Here is a 26,939-nt window from a genome sequence, read left to right on the forward strand (position 1 = left end):
TCCTTTTAACAATAAGATTTTTTCCACTTATGGGTGCAATTCTGTTAGAGAATAACATTAGGCCTTTGCAAGCAGTGGCGGATGCAGGATAGGGGCAAGGAATAAAATTCTCAAATCTAGAATGCTGTTGTAGAGTTTTAGGTAATTCCTATGAATTCCAATGCTCTTAATTATTCTATAAGATAATAGAGATAATTCTATGATTAGGATTTTTATAGATAGTTTCTTTAGCTGTTGATTTATAGTATTTGGATAACTTTATCTTCAAAATGCATTTATAGAATCTGTCCTCATCATTTAAATTTTACATCTGTCTTCATTCCATCAGTCCATTATTTATTTCATCATCTCCAAATTTCATGTTGATTAAAGTAATTAAATGAAACAGCATTCATATGTATTAGGTTATCATTGCTATGAATGTGATACTCAGTTTGGTAATATCACAAGGTGACATTTTTTGGCATTCAAATCTTGGATTTTCAAGGAGCACTGGGTAGCAGAGGGAGGTGTGTAATTTTCTCCTCCTCCAATTATGAATGGTGTGAATACATTTCTGTCCCAATCTACCGAAAGGGCCATGTGTATAGTATCTTGTCCTTCTATATGTGTTACCTGAAATTACCCCTGCTTCAAAACATGCACTGGATCACATGCCTTATTTTTGGAGCTAGGCTATTTAAGTTATTTTTTGGTTGTATTTTTATCAGGGTATATTTTGTTGGTTTAGATGGTCACAGGACTTAGATTGGTTCATTAGATCACTTACCTGCCATAAATGTATGGTGTGTTAGAAAAAAAACCAATATATTTGTCCTGAATTGGCTTTATAACTCCTTAATTATAATGTTATCAGGAATTTAATACCTATGCTACGGGGCATTTCTCTTTTTGTCATCAGTATCTATTTATTCCTCAAATGTCATGAGTTTCTATTACTGGAAGCAACTTTGTGGACATATGTGATAGGATTAAGATTCGTGATGAATGTGTTTTTTTTTTTAATGTTCCATACTTCATTGCAACGTCGATTATTTTTCTGCTAAGCGTAGCAGGCTACGAGTTTTTAAAGTAATCATTATTATGATATAAATATTTTAAAATTTGTTATTCATTCATGCTGGTAAATTTAGAAGAAAGGAATTCTTGTCAATCTTATGAATTTACTTTGTAATGTGATTTTAGTCTAAAGACGAGATGGTGTGGGAGTGAACTTGAAACTGTAGGTACTTGAAAAATAGGCCTCTTTCATGCTAAAGTTATTTTTTGTGGGTGTTCCCTATTTTGCAAATTTAGCATTTCAGTTTGAGTGTGTCAAAGTTTTATTTAAAGCACTGGACAATTGACTGACAAGTTATGGAGGAGTGGGCAAATTTTTGATTTTTTTTGTGGCTGAATGGACTTGACATATGTAGTAGCTGAAAGAAGAATTTCACTTCTTGTACATGGTACTAGTTCACTTTTCAGGTTCACTCCTCTCCCCATCAGTTCTTCCTCCTTCATCCCCTGCCCTATTTGCACTACTTCCTGCTTTCTCTCAAGCACTTGCACCTTTACCTCAAAAAAGTCCTAGACCTACCCATTTTCTATAGTGATTAGGAGTGAGGATATCTAGGAGGGGCTGTGAGGGGATTCTAAAGATTGTTAACAGATTTTCTCATTTCAATTTGATAATATTATAGCTACAATTGCAATTTCCCATTCCTGTCCTCATCCTATGAAAATTTGCATGTTATGGGACTGAAATATGGTCTTTATAATTAAATCTGTGGACAACATTATGGAGTTACAGAGCCATATGTAAACTAGCAGTTTGATTGTTGACATTACATATGTATGTAATATGAGGAAATATGTAAAATGATATAAAAGTAAATTAAGGAGTGGCTCTATTTCACTGAGTATTTTATATTTTATTTATCTGATAGTGTTTCCTAGTTGTTGGGATGATTTTACTGTGAAGTTCCAAGTAATAATTCTGTGTATGGTTTATAGAAGATTTGTTTGCCTGTGATTTTTAAGTTTATCCATAATTTCAAACTGCATACATGACTGCAAGTTTTGTGAAAAGTCTCAAGTTGTTATCAAATACTGCATTCTCAAGTATTTTTGTATGTTAATTTTGGTGGCATCTGTGCAATCCTTGTATTTTTTTAAATTTCAATATTGATTTAATTGAGTGTCCAGTTCTGATAGACATATTTTTGATCTTGCATCAAATGATTCATAGATATTATTCAACCATAGGTAAAAATATTAATCCACAAATTTTTTAATAACCTCAATTGATTCATTGCATATTTGCATTATTGTGAGAGATTGATATTTATATAGGTTAAATAATGTAATTAATGAATCTGCTTTTTGTAACTGAAACTATTTAACAGTTGAAATATTGTTAGCTTCGATATCATGTTTGTCATATTTTAAAAACTATTAAGCTTTACTTCCGTAGTTTGTGTTGGTAATTGCCAGTGGGGTAGCCAGGAATTTTGTTCAGGGGGAGGGGGTCCAAAACCAAAAGGGAATTAAAAAAACAGGGTACTTAGTAGAGGGTTTTAAACTAATTTTAATACTTTTCTTAATCGAAAAATCTTTATTTTTCAAAGAAGTCTTTTGTTAATTCTGGTTTTTCAATATTCAAATATCCGTGTATAAGTCTCTTCATATTTTAGATCAATTTGTTTCAATAATTGGTTCATAAGGAATCTATTGCATTTAGGATATCTGATTCTTAAATTCCTAGAATTATTGTTCTCCAAATGTTAATAACCGGGGGTTATTTCAGTTGTTTGCCTACTTATCTCAATTTTATAATTCATCATTTTTAAATCTGAAAAAAATTTTAGGGATTAACAAGTGCAATTCAATTGGAATAACTTTTTGTTTTTTGTATGATGGAGATATTTCATATATCTTTTTCACATTGCTCATGTGATAGCTTTTATTTTCAGGTACTGCTTCATTTCTTGCTTGCGTATCTGTCTTGAAGGGTCCCAACATTTTAATAGCTCTAACTAAGAGCATCTTGAGCGGGTGAAAAATTGGCCATTTGGTCATATCTTAGTGCTAACATGAATTTGCAAGATGGTTCTGTCATCTCATTCTGTTTTTTAAAATTTCAACTTATTAAGTCATCCTTCCAATGTCTTTTAAGTGCAAAAAATATTTGTGTTAGAATATGTTCTCTTCCTTGCCCATGAATGATTGATGCTATGATAAATTTTTGGCCTCTGCATGTGTTGATATCACTGAATATATTTTCAAATCCTCTAACCCTGTGACATACATAATTTTACAGGTTTATGGCTGCTGGAGGTTGGAATCTAACACATCAGTGGCTCTTAGATGCAATAATGGCAAAGAACCACCCTTTAAATTGTGAGATACTGCAACTTTTATCCCTATGCCCTGTGAATGTGGAACGGTTAAGATCCAATTCTTGCCCCAAACTTGTCAAGGGTCTTTCATTGGAAAGCTTTGATGAGAGTGAGTACTCAATTCAATATTTTTAATATATTTGTCAATGCATGATTTTTTTTAATTTAATTTTATCTCAGTATTTTATTCCCTTTGTTTCACAATGGCTAATATGTATTTATTATTGAACAATGGCTTAATTTCAGATGAAAAATTGTTGGCCAGTAATTTGGTAATCCAATGGATGGAAGTTGTGAGAAATGAAGTGGAAGTTGGGAAGGACACTGTCTCAGGAACTGATGCTGCTATTGTGGAACCAACAAATTCTGTTTTAGTTGCGGAGAAAAGTGATGCTGTGAACTCGATTAGTGTTGATGTTGTTGTTGAGACTAGTCCTGATTCTAGGACAAATGAAACCCCCAGTAACTCAGTTGTGGAGTCTGATAGTGTGGGCTCAGTCGAAAAACAGATTGCTCATGCTGAAGAGGTACAAAATATTCCTGTTGTAGATGGTGAGGAAAGAACTGAGGAAGGTGGAGGAACTAGTGAAGACTCTAATTCCCCATGGGATGCCCCTCTCCCCTTGTACAAAATTATGATAAGGGACGGCAAGCAGGTTCTTGCCAAAGTTTACTCCGAAAAACGACCTGCTACTGATATCCCATCAAATGAAATTCCTGCCATAGATGAAAATGTTAGTGGTGCAGTTATTGTGAATGTCCCTCCTGCGGAAGAGAGACTAGTGAATGATGTGCAGGAGAGTGAGACTTCTGTCCTTGTGACCCCATCCCCTGTAACCTCTAATTCCAATGAAAAGGTAGAAAAACTTGAAGAGCCTACCGCAAGTGAAGTATTAGAATCTAAAGAACTGGAGTCAGAGAAAAAGACTAAATCAAACTCATGTGATACATCTTCTGTGAAAGGTACTGAGGTTTCTGTGAAGGCAACTAAGGAAAGTAAGAAAAAACTGAAGGAAACTAAAGTTGTTGTGGATTCTACCCGTGAGAAAAGGTCTCGGAACTTGGACTCAGAGTCTCCAAAGGAAAAGAATAAGGAGAAAGATCGTGATAGAGGTAAACTTAAAGAAAAGGTCAAAGAAGAAAAAAAGAAAGATGTCAAAATTAATCAAGCCGAGAAAGACAGGGAAACGTTAGCAAAAATTATGATAGTGTCTTCAGCTGTGTCAAAGTCAGTAGGAAAAATACCAAAAAAGAAGAGCAGTACTGATGACAGCAATAGTGAAATTAAGAAAGCTACTCCCACTGCTCATGAAGTTCGCCGAGCCCAAAAACCATCAGTTTCTATTGAAGTACGGCGGTCTCAGGGATCTCTTGGTGAACCTCGTCCTAAGACAGTAAAAACATTCAATTCCAAATTCCGTTCAACTGGTTTAGAGGAAGAAGTTAAGCCCCCCCCTCCTAGAAATGCAGCTAAGAAAAGCACGACTGAAAAAAATGCCCGATTACCCATTCCTTCAAAAAGACCCTCACCACCCAGAGAAATTTTCCCCCCAGAAAAGAAACCAAGAGCTGGTTCTGGCATTTTAACAGATGTAGCACATCCTGCTGTTCCTGCATATGTAGCAGATGATCTGCCGCGCAAGGGAGACAAGGCTAATGTGAAGACAAATGCAATAAAGACCAAAGATAAACGTGAGTATCGGTTAGATATATTTAACTTAAATACCCACATACCCATTGAGTACATGTTAATTTTCATTTTCCTCATATAAGGTAATTTATGGTTTCATATGAATGCAATCCAATTATTGTTTGTGTAGGTGTAATTATAACAATTGAAATCAATTAGGTCATTGATATTGCATGCATTTACAATGTCAAATTGCTTTCCTAGGACCAGCTTTATTTTTTAAAATTGTCTCTCCTCATTGTTCAGCTAGAAGCTAAAAGCCATTTTTTTCCCCCTTATTTGTTCCCAGAGATCAACTAATGTTAACTTTAAGCAGGCATTTCTGTATTTGTGAATCTGTTTTCTACTTCTTTTTTTTCTTAAGGTTTTTTTTTGTTTGCATGTCAGGAAGCTAAAATTTTGATTTGAATGTAACACTTCATATTTTCGTCCCAGCTACTATTTTGTTACAGCTCTTCAATTTCAGAGATAGTTTTTTTTGCTCCACGTCTGATCTAAAATTGATCATTTTTTTGCATGGTCTTTAAGTTTTCTGTTTGCCACATTTTTTCTGTTTTCTTGTATGCAAAAAAAATTGAAATTATTACAATCTTGTTAATGTGTTGTACCTATTGATCAGGTTATCAGTGAGGAAAATCAGTTTTTTGTATGTGTGTATGTATATATCAAGATAACCCTAAAGGATTCCTTGATACAAATTATTTCCTTGAGTTGGAAGTTAGATTGTTGTAAGGCATCAGTTTTCAATCCCGAAAATTCTAAAGTTGTACTACAGCAATTTGATTTTCAGAATATTTACTGAGCATCTAAACCAATGAATTAAAAATAGACAATAGTACACGATATTTGATATGAATTTTGCGTATGCTTTATGGCACACTATATAGCTATGGGCACCTGTTAAAATCCAGGAATGAAAGACATTGAAAATGACACTGCTTTAAAACAATCCACCTGCTATTTTCTTAATCGTAATATACAGTTGAAGCCCAGTATAGTGAACATGGTATATTTCGAGAATCACATTATTGCAAGTGATAGTTTTAGTACTGCCAAACGGCCTGTGTTACATGTAAAACAAATCGGTTATAGTTTGGCCAAAAAATCCTTCCACGGTATAGGCTTGGTGCGGCAACAGATATATCTCGAGGGCGATGAACTGCTGATTTCATAGTAAATACATTTCGGCTCATTTTGGTGAATTTGGCATATAGTGAGAAACGCAGTGTATGTGATTGGTAGTCTACCGTCAAAAGGTGTGTAAGTAACTGTAAAATCACAGATAGAGTGAGGCCGAGAAGTCCCTGCTTTTTACTGGTGATGGCAGAAAGAATAACTCAAGATAAGGTGCAGGAGGTTTATTTCATCAGCCAATTTCCGGTACCCGGTTCTCGGTACTGCCGGTTCTTGGCTTGTGGAACCGGTGTCGAGAACCGATCGCATAAAGTCGGTACTTTGGAACAGACTCGGAACGGTGGCGAGGATTTTGAATGTGCCGCCCAAAGTCAGAATGGTCTGCAGAGTATTCAAAGTAATAAAAAGAATAGTAAACGCATACATATATATACTTTCCGATTGCATGGCGTTCACGTTTTTTTTTTTTAGAGTTGCTCGCTTACACGCGCATTTAAGGTTCGTCAGTTTGTCGCTCTCGCCAACATTGTAACATTTCCGTAGCCGCGGTCGCTTTCATTTCATTTCACATTTCACGTGACGTTCCGCCTGCCACCGTCCACGGCACGGCGCTGTTATTTCAACTTACTATAGGTCTGAGTGATGTCTTCAAACGAGTCGAATCGGCTGCGTTGACGAATTTGACAGTACGGGGCCCATTTCAATCCGGCCCGACGATGTGCCGTCTACGGCGTGAAATACAAACAATGCTGCATTGAGGCTGCTCTCAGACGATAAGACTTTTCCCCGGCCGCCGTTCTCGTGAAATTTAGGCGGCTTTCAGACGAGTGACTCCGTGCAACGCTGTATGCCGTGCCATGAACGTCGTCCGGTGGAAATTTGTTTCGTCTGAAAGTGGTCTTGCCATTAAATCATGTACGTATACTGTAATTCTTCCACATACGAGCAAGATGCGTTCCGAAAGCTTTTTCGTAAGTTGATAAACCTATGCAAGGCATCGAAAAGTGTTCTTATCCTGCCGAATGCAACACCGCATTACAATTTTGCGTTAGCTCACGGCCGCTAGTTTATCCATGATGTCGCTGTACCGGCGTTTTCAGCAGTTTATTGTTGAGGTTATAAGAATTGTGACATTGAAGCATGAGAATAAGTTGTCAATTAAAGAAACAATTTAATCTACATCGCAGAATAGAGAATATATTTTGATCTGACTCACAAGTTACAACAAATTAATGGATGATGTTGCCAGAAGTTGGGGGAGTTTCCCTATTGATCCTGATGCTATGCAGTATGTAAACTGTGCTCCAAGCATATTTCACGCGGCCTTTCAAAATCAGCATCGACCGCTACTGTTTTCAGTGAACACCTGTTCAGTACTGCAGGCAATATCCCTGCCGAAAAAAGAATAGATAGGGTAAAAATGTTGATTTTTTAAAAATCAAAACCTGGAGAAAGAACCAGTGGCTGCCTGATATAACGTGACATATTGGTTGATCATGCATTCTTTAACAACGTGTTATTTAAACTTTTCTACTTGGCAAATAAAATTATGGAGAGAAACCTAAGTTATTTTTACAGTGCTTTCCTGCTAATTTACTTCTTTAGTGAAATTATTGTCATTCACTTGTTGTGGTTGTTTATTTCAATTTGTCATTAATTTAGATAATAAGAGTTCATTCTTCGAACCGAATATCGACAACCGAAAACCGATGGGGGAGAACGTCGGAACCGAGAACTGAAAAAAATTTAAAAAGCGACTCATCCTTAGTGATGAGGTATAGTATTAGCAGAATTAAGTACAAATACACTAGTTAAGGCGATCGCAGATCTTATTTCTCTGGAAAATAGCACTGATAGGAAAAAAAAGCTCTAAATAAAGGTGAATATGGGAATTAAGGAGCTTCATCTTCACCTTTGGATATAATGAGTATTTGGTATAGTGAGTAATTGTTTTTCGTGGGGTTTTGAGCGCTTGTTAAACTGAGCTTCTACTGTATTTTATAACGCCATAAATCTTTTTGGATAATTCAAAACGCTTATTAAATTATCATTTGAGCATTTACTGAAGTACTTTGTGTCCTATGTCATTTTATCTCAATTTTAAGTGTAACGGGTGAATATGACTTTCAAATCTGTGAAGTCAAATTTACATAGATGCTCCTTAATTAGTGCTATGATGAAACCATGCATCCATAACTTCCAACTCATTTGGTTGAGATTAACAAAGCACAAAATAAAATCAAAAAACAACGGTGACATTATCTAAGGTGTACAGAGAATTGAAGTAGCATGCAATATTATCAAATCCATAATTTAAAAATACCAGTAGGAGAAATATATGTCATTACTTTTTTTCATAATGGTTAAGGTTCACATAACTGGGTGTAAAATAACTCTGAAAACGGCATCACTGCATGTATGAGTTAGGAATTTTTTTAAAATAATCATTAATTTTTGTTTTTCCTTTAAATTAAGGTGCGTAGAATCTATGGGTTAATGTAACGAGAGTTCTCATAGACCCTGTGCTGTAACTGCAATCTGGATATGACATAGAAACTATCTAATTTTGTGATTTTTCACCCAAATGAAGTATTTTAAAATCTCTAAACAAGATTCAATTCTAAGATACATGTTACACGTTCATTATATGCAGAAATGACACTTAGCTCAAAACATGTACGCTCTGTATAAGTCTTAAAAACGCTGTAAATGAAATCAGAGATTTTGTGTTGTAAAAATTAGGTGTAATAGAGGTGGGTCATATTTTTGGTGCATTATCAATCTTGAATACATACAGAGAAAATAAATTACCATCCTGTATAATTATTCTAGAAATGAATTAAGAGTACTGCAACAATGTAAACTAGAGGAAAATCTGAAGTGCAGTTCTCCATACATTTTAGTTTTTCGTTTTGACTCCTGCAATGGTGAATTTTTTATTTTTCCTTCTACTTGAAGCAAAACTCAGTCATTCTTACCAGTAAACTTACATTGCCTAATTTTTCTTTTCTCTGATCTCTTTACTACAATGAGTTTACTTAGATATTTGTTTGATTATTCACTGGCAGTGGTTAGATTGTTGGGAAAAAATATGTTAATTAATTTTTCTGGTATGGGTGAAAAGTTGAGGGGAAAACGATAAATAAAGTACTATTTAACTGATTTCTTTAAACTATTCTGCATTCATACATGGAGAAAAGCAATGAATGGAAACATTTTTACATTACTTTTTGCCGCAAATTAATCGTATTATAGCAAATTCAAAGAGTGTTTTTGAGTTCTTACATGAGCAGTGTTAGAGGTATTCAGAGGTTTATCTCATCGCCCTCTCACCAACATAATACAAATGAAAATACAGGTTCCAGAGTTCAGGCTAATGTTGGGTATTTTGTGATGGGGAAGATTTTCATATTTTCTATTTGTGGAGAATAAGTTATGGGACTCGTATTTTCTAACTTTCAAAATGATTTATTGGCTATTTGATTGAACTGGATTTTTTTATGAGTGTTCGATTAGTCGTGACTGACAGAAAATTGAACTTGTTCCCTTGATTGCAATTTACTGAACAGACACTGTTGAATTTGGTCTTGAATGACTGGTCAAAGTTGTTGCTCCAAAAAATGTTGGAGAGTGTTCATCTTGGAGAGGATTCACATTTCGGCAGGATTAATACGAGGGGTACAAATGAAACCCTATCTCCCAAACAGATCATCTCATTATTTCAGTTGGAGGGAGTTTCAATCCTGTGACTTCCCCACTTGATAATAAATTTTCCTTGCAACCTGATAATCCCTCCATTTGGAACATGTGACCTTTATGATAACAAATCACTTATGACTCTTTGTCTTAAACCTTATACTGCCAGCCCATTTTGGGTGGTATGTGCGAAGACTGCCAAGGCTCTTTACTGAAATTAGCAACATTTAAGATTTTAAAATTTTTCAGCTACTTAATTTTATTTTATGGGTCTAGATTTTTTCGCAATACTAAAGATATATTTATATCTTATAACCATGGATAGATTATGGGGGTTTACTTAAATTACAGCCGTTGAAAAGGCCACAATCATGAAAGAAAGTCAAATAAGTCGGGCGGATAAATCAGCCCCTGGCAGTTTTCGCTCAACCAGCAAGGGCCGATATATCGGCCCAGTGGCAGTATAAGGGTTAAAGGACCCTGACTGGTACCGTGATACTTGGTGACAATTGGAATTAGAATTTTTAGTATTTTAAATGTTAAATTATTTTTGCACATTCTATTGGTTTTATAGGTGCCATATATTGCTTACATAATTACTGCATTTGCTGGTTATACCATTGTGAAAAGAATTTTATCTTTTTTAAATTAAAATGCCTCATTTTCATACATTGTGTGTGGTGGTTGACAAAATAATCTCCTTTATAAGTTACAGGCGAATTTTCAATTAACTCTGGTTGTTAACTTTGGACGATCGTAAGCTAGTCTTGGACCTGCTGTTTATTTTTCTACCATTATGCCGAAAACTTTGGCACCTTGAGCATCTTAGGGTTAACATGAATCTTAAAAATATACTTCTCGGCTGAAGTTTTGAGGTGGAATCAATTTTGAAAATGTTTTAAAATACCATTGTATAAGAGCCTATGCATGCTCTCTACTTAAATTTCTAGAAAATTATATTTTAAGCAAACTTGAAGGAAGTTGTATGTCATTTTTATCACCTCCTATCATTCAGGCAGCTACTGCTGTCATATAAAAACATCAGAATTTTGTAATTAGCCATTCTTCTCTAATTGTCCATTTTTATGACCTATTTCTACAAAATTATTTCATAATTTGCTTTCATTTTAACTGTCACTATACATAAGTTGGCTTAAAAGAGCTCTATCCACCTTTGAGTTTTTCTACCCTTGCATTGAAGATGAATACGTATCCTCTTTCAAATTTCTTGATGGAGTTGGCGTTCTCCTTGTTTTTGGTTAAACATTATTTTCTCCTTGGAGTGAGAAATTTTGGATGTAACTCATCTTAGTACCCGTGCTCAATTAAGTCTTAATACCCTATGCCACTGACGTTTCACTTTAAGTGCAGAGATTATGACAATATAGCAATGTGGAACAACTTGAAAAGTTTGAATTCTGAGTGAGAATCAAAATTATGATGTTGACCAACAATTTTCTCTCTGAAAATTGAAATTTTTCTGTGCTTAGCTCATTTGACACTATTTCTTGTCAAGATCAATCGAATGTTATGAAAATATCAGTTTGAAATCAGAAATAAGCTTATATGGCACTGTTATTACTGGATAAGTTGTTTACATAATTAATCAGTCTTGCACAATGCCTAATTTCATGGAAAAATTACCATGCTAGTTTACAAAGAAAATACAGGCCTTAGAAAACGTTCAATATTTATCATTAACTGTACATATTTTAGGAAATATTCAGTTATATATGGAGCAACCTTCGTTTAAGAAGTTGAGGAAAAGCATTCCTATATGATTGCCCTTTAGCAAATTTTCCAAAGTTATGTGGATAACATGAAGGAGTTCAAGTGTGAATTGATATCAGTCAATAGGATAGGTCATATGAGAATATGTATAATTTCGGTGTACAAGTTTTGATTTATTATGATATACAGTTTAAGGTGAGATTCTATATTTCTGCGTGGAAGTAAACTTAGTGCTTATGAGCATGTGAACTCTCTAAATAATTAATTCACTAACATGTTATTCCTTTTTGAATTTGTGGAGATGTTTTATTAATTTATAAATTAACTTCTATAATTTCATGCTTCCTTATTAAGTAGTTTTAACTTTCTAGAATATATATTTATTGTTCTTGTGTACATGATATTCCAATGAAGGCAGTGATGACTAAATTCTGTATCAAATTCATCATTTCAGGTATAGTCCAAATCATCTGTGGCGGTGAAGGAAAACTCTGGGTTAATATTTCTTTAGGGATCCCTGATGGAGTAATTTTTTCATTAGAAATTTGCTTTGAAATCTCTCTTATTATTTTTATAATTTATTTCATTTGCTACTTTGATGACCTGCAATTTTTTTCCAGAACTTACCACTTTTAATTTGCCTAATGGATAATGGATGGGCAACAAAAAAATTTCATATCTGTGATTACTTTGACCTCAGCTTTAATAATTGGGATGATTTTATAAAAATCATATTGATAAGTATGTGCATGGCAACTCAAATGATTTTGTATCATCATCTATTCATACTGAATTTTTTTTCTAGTCATCATCAAAGCCCTAAATCATGTTTCTCTCAATATCCTGTGGAAGTTTTCAAGGCGAAGATTTTCTTTTTATTGAGCAAAATGGAGGCGTATGCTTAAAGAAATTTAAGAAATTGCTTCTGTGTTGTGGGATTGAATTTATTATTTTTATATTATGCTCAAACATCTTAAATATCAATAACAGGGAGGTGGTTATGTATGTTGTGATATTTAAAATACCTAAGTAAGTTTGCAAAAGTTGATTTCTCCAACAGATGAGGTTAGTATCCATTAAAGTTCTTGTTATCATATAACTTTCATCATTGAGGAATTATTTGGTGTGAATTATGAAAATAATTTTGTGCAACTGCAATCAAAAGAAAGAGTTCACAGTAAGGTAATTCCTTTACAATGGTAAAAGTTCACCACAGTATTGCTACTGTGCCATAATTTTAGTGTGGGACTGTACGAAATTTGCTTCCTGATGCTTTTTAAACCTTGTAAGAATTGAAGAATCCTGATGACCTGCCAAAAAAAGCTAACGCTATCTCCAGCACATGCTGTTCTCCATGATTGAAGATAAAGGTATGGAGGCTGTACGTAAAGGTAAGCTTTGAAGTGTATGCCTTTGCTTTTTATTGCGTTTTGTTGGTTTTAAAGTTGAAAACTAGAAGAGAAGATAAGTCATTGCTTAAAAGTAGTGACGGATTAAATGGGGTTAAGGGGTGTGATGACCATCCTCACCCAGAATTTCTGTTAATATTGACAAATTATAATCAGAAGGGTGTATTTCTAATACTAGGTTTTATTTCACCTGTTTAGTATAAAATGCTTGTGCGTTTTTTGTCTATTATCATTTCTGAGGAAATTATCCTAGTTCTCCAATTGATGAGGGGTATTATATATGGTCTCGCTGTAGTCAAAATTAGTGAACCACCCCTTCTTCCCCAAAATAATAATTTTAATCCGTCCCTGCTTAAAAGTAACATTTGGTCCTCAACTATGATCTGTTTTAAAACTGGAGTCAGTATTATCATAAACCTTGAAGAGCAAAGGCATGCCGTATTATTCAAATGTCCCAAAAATGTCAACTCATGAATGAAATGATGAGGATGAGAGAACTGTCCACAGCAGAGTTCTCATGTATTCTTATTTGATCAAATAAAGGCTTTCTGAATGAAAATGGCTAGCCTATAATTCGATGATGAAGAATGAAACTCCAGGCACAATGCGTTTTAGATATTAATACGGCGTAAAAGCTGTTGAATATTCAAGAAATCACAGAGGCATTTGATTTTCTTATAATTTCTAGTGCATCTAAGGTTTCTTACTTAAACCTATAACCTTAATGACGACTGGGCCATTAATAAGAATTTGGTTAAGGAGAAATAAACGGAATTCAAACAATTTCGTTATAGTGAATTTATCTATTAAGCTAATCAAGTGAAGAATTACTGCTTCTGATAATCCCGAAATTATGCTTGACGAATTTAATTTCCTCTCAATGCCCTAGTCGAGCAATTATTATTGTATCGTTTGAGCATGTAAGTCCAAGCAAAACACTTACTATTTTTTCGTGAAAACTGGTTAGTTATTTAACTTTTCGTCTGTTGAATATTTTGCGCGGAACCGTACCGTATTTGATCGGGGAAAACGCGCCGTCCTTCCGTCGCCGTTGCATCATTTTAGAGAGAAATCGGGAGTAGTAAATTGTTCTTCAAATGCTCCGTAAAGCTCGACTCCTTTCAACTCCGCAATTAATTTTTACGAGAAATTCACCTTATAGCATGATCTGACCACAACCCCATCATGTTTGTTCCCGAAAGCTTTTTCAGATTGCAAAAATTTGAAGGGTAAGCGTATCGATTCTCCGCGTTTAGGGGAGAAAAGGTGTGCAGTTTTGACGAGTGAATATGAAAATTATCTACGCCAGCCTTCCTTTGATGTACGAAATTTGTTTAAATTAATGAACATTTGAAATGTTCTCAACCTGATAAAGAGCCCCCGTCCACTTTCTTCCATTTTAATTAATTTTCGATGCCTATAATTCCGTCTATTATATAGTGCATAAATCATCTTGTCTCTTCCCCTAGCAAACATGGAAGCGGGACTGGTGTTGATATGATTCTGAAGCTCAGTGGATGCACCTAAAACTTCATTCTTGTGTACACGATGGTGGAAAGAAAACTTGACCTTGACATTCACTGATTGCCGCTGACTGACTGACCTGCCGTTAGCCTGGGTTCAACTCCCTGAATAGCTTTTATTAATTAATTTTCTAAGTTTTTCGGATTTGAGACTCGTACCTCCATACTACTTTGGAGGCCTCTGTTTGTTATCCTTATGCTGATAACGGCCTAGTTGAAGACCCACGTTCAGTTATGGGCGTCGCCCCCTTCTCCCGGCCTTCCCTTCCACTTTGGAATTCAAATACAAAGCCTAGCATGTCCGTGGTTCGCCTTGCGTATATTGCCATTGCTAGGAGCTGCATTGGAAAGAATGTACAGCACGTCGTCTTAGCTATCGGACTGCAGTAGTCATCGCTACGGAATGTGTCCGTATACTTTCCAACGGCGTCAACCTTCGGTTATCTTCCCATAGCGAGAGCCGAATGTTAAAGACGCGTTGATTCTATGCGGCAATAATAGTTGCTGGTGGTGATCGCATTACATATCATATTATTATCTTTGGTCTTACGTTATACTCTGGGTTTGTTACAGTGCCTGGTACAACATTTACTATTGCCGGACAGAGGAGTTCATTCATGAAACAGCCTCCGACATCAAATGCCCCAATAGGCGCTTGGTTAGGCTGGATCGTTTGCGCTGCGTGATTGCTAATAATATTTTAAAACTGATTGAAAATGGGTATTCGTGCTATTCATGCGTAACTTCTCTCTTTTAACCAACTATTTTTCATTTCCTCCAATAGTTCGGAGTTCGCTATTTTTATCATTTAGGTGTACCAAAATTTGCGTAAAGAGGCTTTAAAACGGGTTAATTTGTACTGCTGTTTACTGGAAAAGATATCGTGTATTAACGTCCGTTTAACTTATGAACTCCCCCTGAATATTTTTCTTTGTTCGATTATTTATTTTCATGCCACCGAAAGCAGCTCGTGTTGGCCTTTGCATCGGGGATTTTTAACAATGTTTAACAAATACACGTTCACGAACAATCATACCCTGGATATGAGCAATATTGAGTTGCTAAGATTTTGTCCCACTATTCTATTAAGGAACGTTTAAGAACATAAAGCCGCAGAGTGACTAGCCTGTCCAGAGTTGCGGTATTCTCTCATAAACATTCATTAGTTGTCTTTGCTCAGAAAATCTAAGCTGTGTTTTAGATTATTTTCTTTCAATCGTGGCCGATTTGCATTACTTATTTGATGTAATTGGGAGTTGTGTAGATAATTAATGTATTGTTTTATTCGAATCTTCTGTTTTTGCTATGACATCGCTGCTAAATTGTGCTGTAGAAATACGCAGTGAACAGTGAAACGGCCATCAGACTTGTTGATTGATTTATTTAAAGGCTTGTATTATTTTAGATGTAGACTCTCTATTTCTAAGTTACAGTTTCGTCGAATTTATTAAGCCGTGTTTTACTCTTGCGCTAAATGATGAATAGCATTTAGACTCGGAAGAGGCAGGTATTCCCCTTGCCGAACGTAGCCAAAACGAAATTCCGTGTCGGCTGATGATACCTTGATGACGTTGGATGCAGTGGCGCAGCGAGGGAGGGTTTTTGGGGGATAACCCCCCCCCCTCCCCAGAGCTCGGAGAAATTTTTAAGTTTAATCCATTTTACTTAATTGGGTTGATAATACTAATAGAGTAGTGTAAGGATTAATAAAATATCCCTCAGAAAGCCGTAAAACTCGTCATTTTGAACCATTTTTCTCAAAATTCCGCAATTTATTAATCTCGCACCTACGGCTTATCCTGGTGGGTATTCCATAACCCCACGCACACCGGTATTAGTTATTGCTTCTAACCTCTCCCCCCCCCCCAGCCTTAATTCCTAACTGCGCCCCTGGTTGGATGTAAGTGGTTGGTCTTGTTCCATACGTAAATTCCTTGAGTAATAGACAGTACGAGGACTATCAAAAGAATCATCGCGGCAGTTAAGCAACAGACTTGCAGTGTGGCGACGAAGCCGCGGAGTTAGAGTAGTTACGTCTTTGCCATTTATAGATTCGACGAACCCAAACCGGACGGGTGACCCAACTAGTAATTGCCAGAAGTCGCTCGCAGATAATTTTGAACTTCCGTGGGGTAGGAAAAGAACTTCTGGCAGCTTTTTTAATTCCAATTAAAACCTATTGTGCCAATAATAAATAGTATTACTCGGCAAATAATAGATTTATAGCGCGATGCTAAGTCACGGAAAATTTGGAAGTCATTACGTGCTATTAAAAAAAACAGACGATATCTATGTTTTTCAAAGGTCAAATCCTTTTAATTATGTATTTAATCCATTCAAGCCTTAAAAAATCTTAGTCGTCACAAGATTCGATTTTATGAAATAAGGTAAAATTCACATCAGCCTCATCCACGGCTTATATTATGAGCTTGGTCTTTAACGTAATTTTTTTATGGTTGCACGATGAAAATCTAAAGATCTCTACGTCAATTGTTGATTGAAGCAGTATGCAGCCCCTGCATTAAATTTTTCTAGATAATAGATATGATAATAATACCTCTTGTCCGATCGCGTCAATAGAAGACACACGGTCGGAGGCAATGTAGATCATGGGGTTTCCTCGTAAATATTTTGGAGATGCAGTCTTAAGTGAACCATCTTCAACCTCTCTGCAGGGAAATATACCCCTTCTCGTTCGGCATCCCTCCACTTCCCTACCCTCGGGAAAAAAATCCGGGCGATGATTTTTCCGTCAGACAAAGTTGCCCCAGTGTTGTTCGGGTTCTTGTTCAATACGAAATTGGCGTTGCGCAGCATTGGAATTGCCCCAGGCGTTACTTATGGTATCGCCTTTTAAATGGAATTTTCATTTATTTGCGAGGCCATAATTGAAAACTTTAAATATTTTTCTTATTTTTTCACAAGTCAAATATTCCGAGAGGTCCCTTCAAAAGGCCTCAGGATGGATGCCTTTCCGTAGTATTCACCATCGAAGTCTGCCACCTGGACTGAGGGGAAGCGTCAAATTTTCGTTACATCTCTTTGTTCACCTTCCCGATTGAGTTTCGCATTCCATATGTCCATAATTTCCGCGATTGGCGTCCTTGTGCGGCAACTGTAACGCGTGCAGAAATCCAAGTTTAGTATTTTGGCGGTGTACCATTATGTTAGCTATTTATTCTTTTCTTCGAAATCGGAGGTAATATAATCCCTGACCTGTATAACTTGCATTTGACATTGATTTTTATTCTTTAATTTCTATATCGACATCCCAGTTGTGAATAGGGTAATTTCTCGGTGCGATTATTCGAAGTTTCTTCCTCCTGTTTTTTTAAGGGGCCTTCTTGGTACCCGACTATTAAATTTTCTCTTGGTCGTCAGATTCTTCGGGCTCATGGTTTCTTGCTTGTTAGTTTCTGCCTGTATTATTTTATTTACGACGGTGTTTAACGTATCAAATATATGTTTTACGTTCTTCGCACCAATTAGCGATTAAAATCTCTCTACCAACAGTACGCTAATCGGCTCGCTAATCGGCTGCCGTATGCGCTTAGTCACTCGGAGATCGATTCTCGGTCGTAGTGTATGATCTCGTTCGCTCTCGTTAACGCTGTGCGCGCACTTACATTTGGTACGTTTAAAATCGTTTTATGAACGTTAAGGAGGGCTGTAGGCGACGAATCACACGTCTGATTGTTTGAATTTGAAATTCCAACTTACGTTTTATTATTCTAAAGTAAAAACTGGCAGCAATGTCCAGTCCAGAAAACATTTTCCGGAGTTGGGGGAGGGGTAAGGGCGTACCGAAAATCATAATTAGAGAGGGGCAAGCCAAGGTCGTTCAAGTTGTTACACAGAAAAGGTTATGGAATCTAAACTTTCAAGAAAATTATGGCAACGCTTTGTTAGTTTTTCAAATTATTTACTAGAGAAAAAATATTTTCGTTTTAATTACGTTTTATACTAATATCACTTTTCTTTGATTGAAAGAAAATTTGTTCAATTTTTTTTTGTTTTGAACTAAATTTACTTTTCCTTCGAGGGGGGGCAACTATCCCCTCCTGCTCAACCCATCAGGGAGCAGGTGGGGGCAACTGCCCCTGCCTGCCCCCCATCGGGTATGCCCATAGTTAGGGTTCATTTGATCGATGAGGTCGGTTGGGAAGAGGGGGTTGAACCCCTCCCTATGTACCTATGTCCTTGAATGATCTTGATAGAAACTACTAAGAAATGGCATTCATATGACGAAGATGCTCTGGGAAGGTGGCTAACACCTGTCTACTGTCTGCAATTACCGGCGCATTATTTTTGTTTTTTCTTAATCTTTGTCATCAGTTTTCAAATTGGATTATTTTTAAGGTGGTTAGGTGCTAGTACCTGAAAAAAACATATGTAAATGATTTTAAAGTTTCCAATGTTTAGATTATCTCTTCATATTTTTTTCAACTTGATACATGAATTAATCCAATAGTATTTTATCTTTTAGTTTTTCCTTCACTCCTTCCTAAGTCATTTATGGTTTAAATGGAGAACATGCTTCCAATACAGGCTAATAAAATGTTTAAATATGGTCAGCTGCAGAAATCTTAGTCAGTTGATAAAAATTAGTGTCATTCAAAGATGATTCATAGTAAATAATGGAGAATAACTAACAAAAATGTAATGTAAAAAGTATTATAAAAATATGAAAGGTTTAATCAGAAATGGGGACTAAGTATTACAAAAGTTTGTTATGGACTGGTCTAGGACATTATTTAGGATGGGCTGGCTCTTGAGTAGAGGTAGTACCTACTTGAGAAGATTTGTTGATGGGCTGGGAAGTAGGGAAATTGAATTGAGTAAGGTGACTGGAAGGGTGGGCATGTTCCACCTCTCTACTGGATGTACCCATGAGACCTGTACGCCACTCGGCTAAACCCGTGGTGCAGGCCCTCAGGGCGGTAGTAACATTATATCACCAAGATAAATGGTAAATGATCAGATGAAAATTTTGCAGAAAACTTGGAGCAGAAAAAATGCTGGATGATTTTACCTTGAAATTCAATTTTAAAAGTATAGCACCTTCCTTAGTAATAAGATATTTTCATAGAAATCACATAGAGAAGAATCCATTGAAGTAAATTACTAAGAAAAAGTTAAAAGCTCATTAGATTTTTAATGTTACCTTTCAAAAAATTAAGTCCGCAACTACATATTGCAATGAAATTTTAGTGTCTTATAAATTACAATTATTTTTATATTTCACCATAAATTAAAATTTGGTGCAAGTCTTGGCTCAAATCTGTTTTTTAAACATTGTTACTCATATGATTTGATGCTTTCCTGGCGAATAATGTGGGTAAACTCTTCTCGGGATCCCCACTAGGTTAATTTATCCATAACGGCCAGCATTTCAAGCTCCGACTCAGGGCTCATCCTCAAGGTTGAATGAATGTCGGACCTTGAAATGTTGTCCATAATTTAATCCAGGTGGTTAATTATGAATAAATTAACCAGGTGGGAATCCCGAGAAGAGGTTACGCACATAGTTACTCATGTTTAAATGCTTGCTAATTTGGTATTGATTCTTAATATTGTAACTTCATCCTCCATTTTGTATCTCATAATTTTTTTTTTACACATTCACTTCCAAGAGTACCTGCTGATTAGGGCATGCTCAACTAAATTTTTGACGAATGATAGGATCATCTGATTTTTACACCTACATTTTTATGTTAAATTCATTCCTTTTAATGTTACAACCAAACCAAACTGTTATTATAGCTTTGGTGTCGCAGTGGAAATGCAGAGACTACTTGTTACACCAAGAGCAGATCCTGCTCATGCCCAGTCATGCCACCATCTGGCTAGCATAGCACTTAAATATAATTTATGGCTCACTACCTGAAGCTAAGAGCAAATTAATCATAAAGCTCTGTTGAATTTTAAGGTAATGCTGAAAATTACGGTTTCCTTGAGGACTCAAGTACTCTTCCAATGTTGCCGAAATTGCTTTGAATTAATTATTGGAAATGCCATGGGTTACGGAGTTACTTTTTGTGTATAGGGTTTCCAGTTGTTACGGAAATATAAGTATGAGGTTTAAGTATCTGTAAAGAGCCATGTCTGTAAGAAATCTTGATACTGTAATTCGTGGGATAAGCAGATACTCTAAAATCGGTATTCATTAAAGAATAGAATTTTTCTTCGCAGCTCACATTTTAATAACTGAATGTTATTTAAATATGAATTCAAATATGCAAAATACATCTGATGGAAAGGTTATCAGATATTGAATTTGTTGAAAGACCTAGTGGATATTTCAGAGGATTAATTTATGACTAGACAAATCAATTTTGTTTTCAGCTCAATCTTGGGATTTTCTAGTTGCCCTACTTTTAATAAATCTACAGTACCTCACTCTGTTTGCGGCCAACCTCTCAGCTGACTGAGGTAAACAAAATTGCGGACATCACAATATTTCTTTAACTATCAATGCACCCTAGAGTGAGCATATCTTAATGGTGGCATTTTCCACTCTGGTGATCATTCAACTCTTTCCATTCCTCTCATCGGTGTGAAGGGATAGGATTGCCATCCCCCCTGTTTACCCTACGTGCAAACTCCTCTTTAGGGTCATTTTGTGCATTTAGGAGATATCAGCTCTTGGGGAAACTCTACACAGCAAGGGTGGGGGGACAATATCTTAAAATGCAAAATAATATGGAAGCAATTATTATTACAGAAATGCTAAAAAATACTAATAAATAATTCTGTCATGCATACAAAATCAATTATATTTTTTAATTGATACTTGACACTGTCAGCACTTGTTGAATCAAACTATTGAAAGGATGGCAATTTCAAGGTTGTGTAACTTCATTGAAGCATATAAGTGCTGTTAAAAGTTTCTAATTACCTGTAACTTAGCAATAATGAAAAGTTCCTTCCTGATGCCAGTCAAAGTTTATATTTTAGAATAGTTCTTGCATTTTCTGGGTGTCTGGTTACCTTGTGCTGTAGAAAATTCAATGAAACATGATTTCAACGGAAAAAATAAATATGAGAGTTATTATCTATATAGCATACATTTAAAAAGTTTGCTTTTATGTTGTTAAACTACCAAAAAATACTGCTGGGGAGTATGTACAGATATGGACGGAAAATTATGAAATAAATGCAATGTACTCCATACAAAGGAATAAAGAAGTTTGCATTGTGTAAATTGGTTGAAATCATTTCACATCCCCTTCCTACCATCCTAACAATCACATTTGATTTGATCAATTATAACCTAATTTGGCTGAATGGAATAATTGTTAAATATTAGCCCCTTAAAAACTAGTTGAACTGCTGTAATATGGTAGTAACATCTTCTATGCTGTAGCTCTAGTGTATGCTGCAATATGAACTCTAAACGTTCATGAGGATACCATGTAAAAAAATTTACTAAGTTCACATGGTGGAGAAATCAAATTTTGCAATGAAATTTTATGGTAGTGTCGAGCCTTAAGATTAATTTACCATCTAAGAATAATTACTTCTAGTGGTTTTTCAGGAGAATGCAGCTAGGAGTAACTGCTGACATTTATGATGGGTGACCAATGTAATTAACTGCTTTGCAGTAAAGATCGATACGTTTCTATGAGATTAATACCATTGTTTCTGTCTTAATTATAGCACATGCCTTCCTTCAAGAAAGTGACGTCTTCATGGATGCATTAACAGCTGTGTCACGGAAAGAGCCACGGCGGCGGAAGCGAAGAATATCTAGTAGTAAAGATGATGAAAAGCCAAAGGGAAAAGATGCTGATATAAAGAAAGAAGAAGCTGGGGATGGACTTGGCGGGACACCACCTCATTCCCCTGATGAGAAATCTCCTCCAGTGTTGAAACCGTCATTTAAGGTTTGTTGAATACATTTGTATTTCCTTGATTAAAATCTAAATCTTACTCGAAAGAATAATGGCATGAGATAAGTGTTATACTTTCTAAGTTTTAGAATTGAATTCATGGCCCAAGTGAAGCTTTTAATTTTACGATTCTCATTTTCCATATTAGTACTATAACTTGTAATTTATAGCTGTCATTATGTGATGAAAACATACTTTTATTTCCTTTCAACAGTTTTATCAAGATACGCTGGAAACTGAGGATGAAACAAAAAAAGTCAAGGAGGAAAATTTGAGTGATGAGGAAAGAAGAGGTAAGCTGAAGATTTCTAGCCCTGATGTATGAATTAGTTATGTAATAAAAATTTTAGCACCTCATCATTTTCATCCATTGAGGTGCTGGATTATTGGTTTACGGCAATCATTTTCTTGTAATAGTTTAATATTCATACTTCAATATGTTGGAGAGTAGTTTAATTAGTTTACTGCCCATAAAATTTAATTTTTATCAAAAATTATATTTTTTAAATTAAAGTTTTCTATTTTCCAGCCACAACCCCTACACCAGGCGATGATAGCCCATCTGCTGAAAATGAAAATTCTGATGAGGATTCTCAGACAAAAGGTCTGAAAAATAAAGCAGAAAATGATAATTCTGTGACAAGAAAAAGAATAAAGAAGGAAGAAGATGATAATGATAGTTCAGAAAGTGATGATGTTAGAAGAAGAGAGGTTTTATCCCGAGGTTTAAGGGGCATCCTTGTTTACCACAAGAGGGTATCTCTTAAAACTAAGAGGTCTGTGAAGTGGAAAGAAGATGGAGAATTGGAGAAGGTGGTGTACTTTGAACTGGATGAAACTGAAAGAGGTAAGTCTTATTAATTTTTGGCTATATTTGGTGATATTTCATATCATTGTCGGCCACTGTGCGGAAAAGTTTTAAGCTTTTGTCTATTGGAGTTTGGGGTATCTAGTTCCTACCGGGTAGCTTACAGCAGTACATGGTGACCACTCATGAAAAGACATTAGACCCAAAAACTATGAACGACTATGTACCTGTTTTATGGGTGGCTTTGAGCTAGGAAAGAAATTATGTGCTTCATTGTAAAATCAAACTTTAATCTATTTGTATCCTGTTCTATGCATCTCCTTTTGCTTTAATGGTAAGAGATACAGCAGTAGCTAAAACATTAAAGCATCAACCAAAGCCAGTGTTTTGGAGATTGAGGAGTCGTTTCAAACAAAATTTTCACTTTTATCATCTACACAAATTTAGCATTGTTTCTGCACCATTTTATAAAAGAGAGTCATGCAGAAACTAACTATTGATTAGTAGGAAAATCTGAATACCTTTGAAGAGCAATCATACCGTCAGACAATGCGTGTATCATATATGTGGACAGCCTGGAAACCCCTAATCCGGTGTGACATCGGTCCTCTCTGATGCATCCTGTATGAGCATATTCCATACCGTAACAAGTAATTGCCTTCCCCACTATTTAGTAATAAGGTAAAAGATTGTGGAGTTGGAGGAATTTCAAGCCCTCTATGTCCCTCCCCATCTCCAGGTTAGGAGAATTATATTTTTGGGATTATATCATTCAGTGAATATAATTTCAGTATAAATATTGCCTTTATTAACTTTTTTACTAATATTTGTTTTATTTATTGCGTTTAAATATTTAGGTGCTAGTCAGTGTAGAGGACATAATTATTTGTCCATATCCTGGCATAAATATTAAAGTGTTTTTTTTAGAATGGGCATCTGGGAAGATTGAGGAGTGTACGACTACGAGTGTACGAGGAGTATAAGACTCAGTGGCATAACATTGGGAGGGGATGAGGGGATAGATCCCCCCAAATCCTCAGAGAGAAAAAAACATTTTAAACTATTGTCTAATTTTGACATTTAACTACTGCATCTATTTGAAGTTAAATTTTTTGTGCCAAAATTATGTAAATGTTTTTCCAGGCATGTAATTTTTCAAAAATTTTCCGGGACCCCCCCCGCCCCTTGTTGCCTGGGGGGGTCGCCACCCCAGCCCCCCAAAGCATATTCCTGGGTACGCCACTGATAAGACTATTCAAATCACTCCTCTACTCTTTTAATACTACAGAAAGGCATGTTTAGACGATGTATTCATCCGCGCTGTTATATGCGGAGACACATCCATTGTTTGTCTCCATTGTTTAACATCTCTATCAAATCCAGAATTTCAACAGATGACGTATATAATGACATGTCACCCTCTGTCAGTATCCAATGCTAGGAGGGTGTTGGTAATATTTTTAGCACTTTCACGATGTTATTGGATCTTGAAGAGGCGTTGGGATGCGTCATGGTCTAGCGGGCTATCCATCTCCCAGCTTAATTCAATAGGGTAGTTTGCTTCATCAAAGAAAACGAAATGCATTGATTGCGATTCCTTACCCACCAAGAAATTATTCATAATATACAAATTATTTGGTTTTAGAAATCCCAGCTTAGACGAATGGCAATGGTTAATTTTAACCTCATTTTAAAAAGGCCAGATTGGCGCCCATGCTTCCACTCCACGTGACGTCACAGAGACCTAGTTTCTATACGAGTAGATAGTAGTTTTACATTGTCTGAGATTTGCATGATGCTCAGAGCTTAATAATCTCTTAATAATCTTAATAATCACCCATTAAATTACCTAAGTTCGGAAAGTTTCCTTCGTTTGATAGGGTAATAATAATCCTTATTTAAGCCAAGCGCTACCTGCTAGCAGCCTGCGTCGTATCAGCGCTCAAGCCTCTCCCCAAGGTCACCTCCCACGGCGACAGCTGGAACCAGAATGACGTCACAAGGACTTTTCCCAGCATTCCTACTTAGCCGCGATTCCTACGCGTTTTCGCGCGTTTGAAAATTTTCACTTTTCGTTTAATCGCGAAAAAATAGATATCGTCATTTAAAAATATAAGAGCATGAAATGCGTCCTCCAGGAGTAATAATCTTTCGATTTAGGCAATAAAAAAATAACAGGAAACCACCCTCTTGAGAAAGAGGCACGATTTGGTATGGATTTTTCCCTTCTCCTTATTTAATGCCGCTTTGACTTGAAATTTGTCATCACGAAATCTTTGTTTTAATCACGAAATGGTGTACTGGACGGTGATATCATTTTACCTGTTATCTTAATATTGTAGAGGCAGTTCTCCAGGTCGAAGGCGTTACGGTAGAACGAACGTTTAATTAAATGATGAATGGCGCACAATGCGCCATTGAATTGTTTTGTGATATCCCCTGAAATTTTCGGAGGGTGTCAAAATAATAAGTAATGGAATAATTAATGAAGAATTAAATTCAACGAAAGAAGAGTGGCAACTGCAATATTAATGGATTAGAGAAATAAGCGTAAACATTTTTTTACGTGTGAATTAATCATTTGTCGGAGGAAGGGCTCGTGAGGTGGGCACTCTGGCTAACGGTGCTTATAAATAGGTATCCCCGCGTTTCGTTGTAAATGTGGTAGTGTTGTCGGCGCAATGTCTACAGATTTGGATTGAAAAATGGTGCGTTGTAATGGCTAAGTTAAATTCGTTGTTCTACACCAGGGGTGGCCAACTTAACGGGGATTGAATGTTCCTAAAGTGATGAAATATGAGTATACTCGCACGTCTCGCGTACCAGCTCAATCCATTGCACATTCCGTACCCCCAGCTCCACGTACCACTTTGGGCACGCGTGCCATGAGGTTCTCCACCTCCGCTCCACACCATCGTTAACCTCCAATGGAATTCGCACGACCCCAATCCTTATTATTACGACGTTTATTCATGGCTCTTCAAAATATGTCCAAGTAGCCGTCTCCACGATTCGATGGGACAGATAATAGCAGTCCTCTGGGGAAATTGTACTCAGCGTCTACCTTGCACATGAGTGCTGTGGCTAAAATTTGAATATGTGGGCGTATCGCAGTACATTTAAGCTTAAGTAAAATGTGATTGTCGAGGTGCCAATATAAAATTCCCTTCACATATGCTAATCGTTTTTTTAATTTTTTTACAGTGAATGTAACCAAGACGTTCATGGACATGAAGCAAATGGAAAGAACTCACGAGAGAGAGGCATTCCAAATGGCCAGGAAACTTGGTAAGTACTGATTTTTTCCACACTATTCCTTATGCCTATTCGATTACCCTCGTTTTATATTTTTCGCCTCATAATAAGGTAGTCTCGATGTTTTTTAGTCGCTCCTTTGGGAAATAAATATCTCTTAACATCCCTCACTTGGTAGATGGAACACTTTTATCTTTATCTCTGGGCAATTTAGTCTACGTGATCACTACTTCGGAGTTGAGTCAGGTGTGGCTTCATCTCGGGGAAAATAAAGCTGAGAACGTAATGTTCTCAAGAAAAGTTGGATTCGATTTGTAAGACTAGTGGGATCGCGGGTATACAATATTAGTTAAATAAATCATCAAGTTACTCAGTAAGCGTAGTCTCGATAGTGATGCAAAAAAATGGGAAACCACTCTAA

At 36.1% G+C, this 26,939-nt stretch overlaps 1 protein-coding gene across 2 annotated transcripts in view; it reads left to right on the forward strand.

The window, feature by feature from the left end:
- The window catches only part of LOC124165266 (serine/threonine-protein phosphatase 1 regulatory subunit 10-like), a 49,305-nt gene that overhangs the window by 14,517 nt on the left and 7,849 nt on the right, over nucleotides 1-26,939 (forward strand). For both annotated transcript variants that reach the window (XM_046542597.1, XM_046542598.1), the window contains exons 4-9: nucleotides 3,302-3,489; nucleotides 3,627-5,072; nucleotides 22,223-22,449; nucleotides 22,670-22,748; nucleotides 22,985-23,302; nucleotides 26,468-26,551. In XM_046542597.1, coding sequence (XP_046398553.1) covers nucleotides 3,302-3,489; nucleotides 3,627-5,072; nucleotides 22,223-22,449; nucleotides 22,670-22,748; nucleotides 22,985-23,302; nucleotides 26,468-26,551 — 2,342 coding nt within the window. The remainder of the gene's footprint in view (nucleotides 1-3,301; nucleotides 3,490-3,626; nucleotides 5,073-22,222; nucleotides 22,450-22,669; nucleotides 22,749-22,984; nucleotides 23,303-26,467; nucleotides 26,552-26,939) is intronic.

The sequence above is a fragment of the Ischnura elegans genome, chromosome 9 (assembly GCF_921293095.1).
Source record: "Ischnura elegans chromosome 9, ioIscEleg1.1, whole genome shotgun sequence".
Taxonomy (NCBI): domain Eukaryota; kingdom Metazoa; phylum Arthropoda; class Insecta; order Odonata; family Coenagrionidae; genus Ischnura; species Ischnura elegans.